Source organism: Pteropus alecto, unplaced genomic scaffold (genome assembly GCF_000325575.1).
Source record: "Pteropus alecto unplaced genomic scaffold, ASM32557v1 scaffold101, whole genome shotgun sequence".
NCBI classification, from domain to species: Eukaryota; Metazoa; Chordata; class Mammalia; order Chiroptera; family Pteropodidae; genus Pteropus; species Pteropus alecto.
Window position 1 is genome coordinate 19,404,262 of NW_006432945.1, and position 5,416 is coordinate 19,409,677.

At 65.4% G+C, this 5,416-nt stretch overlaps 1 protein-coding gene across 1 annotated transcript in view; it reads right to left on the reverse strand.

Moving 5' to 3' along the window:
* Nucleotides 1-2,510: 2,510 nt before the first annotated feature.
* CUNH1orf226 (chromosome unknown C1orf226 homolog) overlaps nt 2,511-5,416 on the reverse strand; it is a 5,552-nt gene continuing 2,646 nt past the window's right edge. Inside the window, exon 2 of the mRNA XM_025043965.1 lies at nt 2,511-5,278. Within this exon, the coding sequence (XP_024899733.1) occupies nt 4,837-5,278 (442 nt within the window). The 3' untranslated portion in view covers nt 2,511-4,836. The remainder of the gene's footprint in view (nt 5,279-5,416) is intronic.

Genomic DNA, 5,416 nt, shown 5'->3' on the forward strand with positions numbered 1-5,416 from the left:
CCTGGCTGGTTTGCAACTTTTATCTTTTTCTAACAAACACATTTAAAGCCGAGCGCCGAGCTCACACCCCTTCGGACGCGTCCCGCCGCCGCGGCGTGAGCCGTGCAGGTCAAAGCAGCTCCAGAGCCCGAGCGCCCGGCCAGCTCTGAGCGCCGGGGCCGTGCGGCTGTGCGGTTGCTTCCCGCACACGTTCGTCTCCTCGTCCGTACAGAGCCCGGACTGCGGGGCACGGAGGTGACTCCGCTGGTCCCCACGGCCCCTGGCCAAGCGCAAGGTGAGCGCTGTGTGCACGTCGCGTCTGCTCGCCGCCCTCCTCGCTGTAAAGCGCCTTCTCGTCGCCACCCTCAGCGTGTTCGAGACTAGAGACCGTGTAGAGCAAGCGCCGTGACGGGTCTCTTTGTCCGTCCGTCCAGTCTCTGAGTCGGAGAGAAGCGAGTCTCGTTCGGCCCGACGGCGAGCTGGGGTCAGCGCCCGGCGCCCTGGGGAGAGCTGCTGCGGCGCTGCAGGCGTGTGGCTTTTTCTAGCTGTTTGACCATCTTACTGTTCCTTTCGTTTCACGAAGGGTCCCTGTTTGTCTCTCGAGATTTTTGCCTTCATCGTGTTTTTCAGCATCTAAAAATTATCCCTGCCTCCCTTATTCGGGCTCGCCCAGCAGATGACACCCCATACCTTGGTTTTCATTCTTTTCCCCATGTATTTTGGGTTAAGTGTCTTCTGTAGACAAAACGTTGCTGGATCTAACTTCTTTCCGAGTGAAGTTTTTCTTTTTGGCTGGTGGGCTCGGCACACTTACATTAGCGTTGAAATGATTTTTGCTACAATCGCAGGTGGAATGTTTGTGTCCCGCTTTGCCACACAGTGAAGCCCCCGACGTGACAGTGTTTGGAGGTGGGGCCTTTGGGAGGTGACCAGCCTCCTGCCCGCCGTGTCCACCCCATGGAGCTTCCGAACCTAGCCTGCTGGTGCTGGCAGCGACTCTCGATGGCTGCTTTCCAGGGTCCCCCAGGTGTCACTCTGCAAGGCCCCACCGTGGCTCCCCAAGTGGGGACAAGGAATTGAGTCCCCACGAAGACATGCAGTCCGCCTAGACGAGCCAGCCCTCACTGGACAGCTCCCAGTGTGCCCATGGCTTTTGCCTTTCACGTCCCGGGATGTCCCCCACCCCGGGCCCGACCTCCCAGACACAGCTTTTGTGACCCGCTGCTCTCCATCTGCTGCGTGAGGCACGTGCCACCTCGTGGGCCTGGGCTCACTCGGTCCTCGACCACACAGCTGGGACTCGAGCTTGAGGAAACGTTTGAGGACCCGTTCAGACGGGGCGGGGACATCCTCTGTGGGCGAGCCCGAGGATCTGTCCCAAGGTGGAACACTGTCCCCCGCACGTCCTGAGAAATGTGGGGAGGGGGATCCCCATGGAAATGGCCTGAGCCTCCGCCTCAGGCCCCACACACCCGACGTAGCCAGGGTCCCCTGCACACTCAACAGCAGAGCCCAGCCCCCAGCACGGTCACGCGGTGGGTGACAAGGCGGCACAGAGGCCCGTCCACCCCTCCCTGTCTCTCATCCACCCCTCCCTGTCCCTCGTCCACCCCTCCCTGTCCCTCGTCCACCTCCTCCCTCTTACCGAGGCTCGAGGTCTGGCCGGTTGTCAGCTGTGTGAGTCCTCTGCATCCCTGGATGTGACACAGGCCTTGGGCTAGCTCTGCCCCAAGCCACATTCTCTGAGATCACCGACAGAATCTGGCAGTAGCCCGCGCCTCCCTGAGGGACGTCTGCAAGCACACCCAGCTCCGTCCTCCTCCCGCAGGACAGAGCCAGCTCACACCCCCAGGAGGCCATCGGGGAAAAGGCCAGAGGTCAGCGCTGGCGAGGACCTGGAGAACCAGGAGCCTCGTGCGCCTGGCGGGAACGTAAGCTGGTGTAGTCATCATGCCAAACAGAGTGGCGGTTCCCCCAAAACTAAAACCACGACGACCCTGTGACCCAGCAATCCCACTTCCGACTGTTTATCTGAAGAGCACAAATGAATTTGAAAAGATCTGTACCCCACGTCCAGGGGGGTGCACGTACACACTGGGGCGCTGCTCGCCACGGAAAGAACGGAATCGTCCCATTTGTGACGGCGTGATGGGCCTCGAGGCTGTCGTGCTGAGTGTCAGACCGAAAAGCACGCAAGCTGCAGGACTTCGCCCGTGTGGGACACAAAACGCAGAACAACAAACTATCGAGACACAAAAACAAGCTCATGGGCACAGCAGAGTGGGGGCGCCGGCGGGGACGGGGTGGGGGGCACGCAACCCGGACACAGAGGTCACGCTATGACCTTGTGCACCTAGAATCACGTAACGTTACCGACCAATGTCACCCCAGTAAGTCTAGCTTGAGTCACCAGGCTGGAGGATGATCCGTCACCAGTGTCCCCTCTGCTCCCAAAGGTCTTACCTGCGAATGTCATGCCGATGCCCGAGACACCATGGTCCACTGGAAGAGGGACAGTCACGTGTGGCCAGGGGTCGGAGGCTGGTGGCCCGTCCCCTCACGTTCCGTGCCCCCGGTCGTTCCAGGTCGGAACACCAACCACCACCCCCGTCAGGAGGGCACAACCAGACCAGCAAAACCAAATCAATCTCTTTATTGTGCCATTGTCTTCTACCAGAAAATTATTAAAATATAAATATAAAATCTCTAGAAAATACTCAGATCTGTAATCTCCGCCCCCGCCCCGACCGGGCCAATCTCTTTGCCCCTCGACAGCCGGGTGGATCACGTGTGTCTGACTCACATCATCCACTGGAGGTGACAGGGACATCCTCCCCTCCAGGGAACGCCCCCCCCCAGCTTCCGGAAGCTCAGGTAGCGCTGCCCACAGGGCGCGGGACAAGGGGGTGGGGAGGACAGGGAGAGAAGAGACTGGGCCCCAGAGTCCACATGTGCACACAGAGGACAGGCCCTGCGTCCGTCCTCACCCCTGGCCTAGACCTACCCGCCGAGGGCCAGGTTCCCAGAGAGCCGGATCTAGGACGAGGGCGGAGCATGCACGAGTGTGCACGTGTGCTGGTGTGTGAATGCGTGTGTGCGTGTGTGCTGCTTTGCATGTGTATGTGCGCGTGCGTGCGTGCGGTGTGTGCGTGTGCGAGCACGCGTGCGTGTCAGGGTGGCTCCCACACTGCAGTCGTAGGGCGGTGAGGCTGGGCGCGGACACGGGAAGCGGGGTGGACAGGGCTGGTCTGAGCCGGGGGGCAGGGAGGACCGTCAGCGCTGGAGCAGGGCCCCCAGCCCCTATTTGGTGTCAGACGTGTCCGGGGAACCCTGGGTCACCGTGGCGGTGGTGCTGGGACCGCTGGTAGGACCCCGTGCTGATCGGGGTCAAGGGCCAGGGCTGCAGCGTGGCTGGGGGTGGGGTGGGGCAGGGAGCACGGTGCCCGGGCCGGCTGGGCCTGCGGCCTCGCACCCATGGCCACAGCATCACCCAGCCACAGCCGCCCGGTGCTGGGAGGAGCGCAGGCCCGTCGGAGCCCACGGAGCCCCTGCTGTGGAGGCCAGGCCGGGTGCGCCATGCACCAAGGCCCCCTGCCCCACCCCGCCGCGCTCAGGAGAACCCGGGGCACTCTGGGAAACTCACGCCCGAGTTGCGAGTCCAGAGGACACTGCACATCAGGCGAGGTGTCCCAGCCCATGCCCTTACTGTGACGGCCCTGCACGTGTGCCCTCGCCCACAGGGCGATGTGTGCACGGACCCTCCTGGGGACAGGCACGAGCCGCGCTGCTTTCAGAACGGCAGGAGACAGGAGGGGGCTGTGCAGGGAGGGCCGCAGATTGCGGGGGTCGGGGTGGAGTTGGGAGGAGGAGGCCGGGACAGAGGTGGGGAGCAGGGCCCAGGCTGAGGTGAGAAGTGAGCGGAACAGTGAGCGAAAACGGGGTGCGGGGCTCGGGGGAGGACGGCGACGCGGCCACCCTGCTCGAGGACAGGGACGGGCTCTTCCTGCGGCCCGGGCCCCAGCGGGGGACTCCCCCACCCCCCGACAGCACAGAGCAGTTACCCCGGAGGGCGGGACCCAGTCAGGGTGGGGTGGCCGCATCACCGCACGTGGGTCCCAAAGGCGGGAGCAGAGGGAAGCTCGTGGCCTCAGTGCCGGGAGCGACCCCAGGCGGGAGGCTCGGACCTGGCTCCAGAGTGGATAGTGGCCGCCAGGTCAAGAGGCCCGGGCTCTCCCCACGTCCCCTGCGGCCTGCGCCCCGTCCTTGTCCCACTTCCACTGCCCCCCACTTCTGCTTGGCTCCCAGGGACCCTGAGTGCCGACCTCCTGGGTGCCCAGAAGACCAGAGCACGCTGTGCAGCCACTTCCCAGGCTCAGTGCCCACAGAGCTGGTCGGCCCTCCCGGCTGGCAGCGCGCTGTGCCGGCCCAGGGACAGCTCACTGAGCTCTGCGCCTGGCAGGTGGGTTGCCCGAGACCCCAGTGACAAGGCTGCTGGGGGTCCCAGGCCCGGGACGGGCGCCCACAGGGAGAAAGGCTGGGCCACTGCCAGGGCCTGCACTGTCTCAGTAGCAGCCTTGCTGGGCCGCATCAGTGGGTGGCCTTCTGGGTCTGCGCCCGTCAGCAAGCCAGAGCCATCGTGCCCAGCCTGACCCGAGGCCAGCAGAGGCAGGAGCGGAGACGCTGGCCGGAGGGAGGTCCCACCCGGCCACCCAGCAGGAGCCGGAGCCGGCCGGGCCCAGAGCTCAGGGAGCCAGTGGGGACGGCCCCGGCCTCCGCCATCCACGGCCGGGCCCTGCCCCGGGAGGGCAGCATGGCGCCGGGAGGATGGCTGAGCCGGCCAGGGCCGCGGTGGGGGCCCTACTCGAAGGACAGCAGGTCAGGGTGCGGGCCCTCACTGTCCAGGCCGCTGTCCTCTGGCCGCTCAGCCGGGCTGGTGGGGCTCGGGCTGAGTGAGCGGCTGTTTCTCTGGACGGGTCCGGGAGAGGGGGCCCTTCCGCCCTCGGTGGCCTTCAGTCTGGCCTCATCCTGGCTGTCCTGGTGGATCAGGTCGGGGACCGACAGGGACAGCTGGCCATTGGGCAGAGCCCCACCCCCATGCACCACGTCCATGGTGACCTCTGCGGGGACGGGCGGGGCGTCCTGGGGCTGGCCGGGGACCAGCTCGGCCCCGCAGTCCAGGCTGCTCAGGACGGGCTGGGAGGAGATCAGCATGTCCCGTGTGGTCTTCAGGGCCCGAGGGGTGCGCTTCCGGGTCGCGGGAGGCGGCGGGGGCTCCAGGCGGGGGAACGCTTCCCACGGCCTGCAAAGGGACAGTGACACGCATGTTGGCGGTGGCCGCCCCCGCCCGGGACAGCGCGGGGGCCCTGAGGCCGGAGTGCAGGTGGCTCTTGGTCTGTGACCGTGGAGCCTGGGCAGGAAGCCCTGTCGGGCGCAGGCG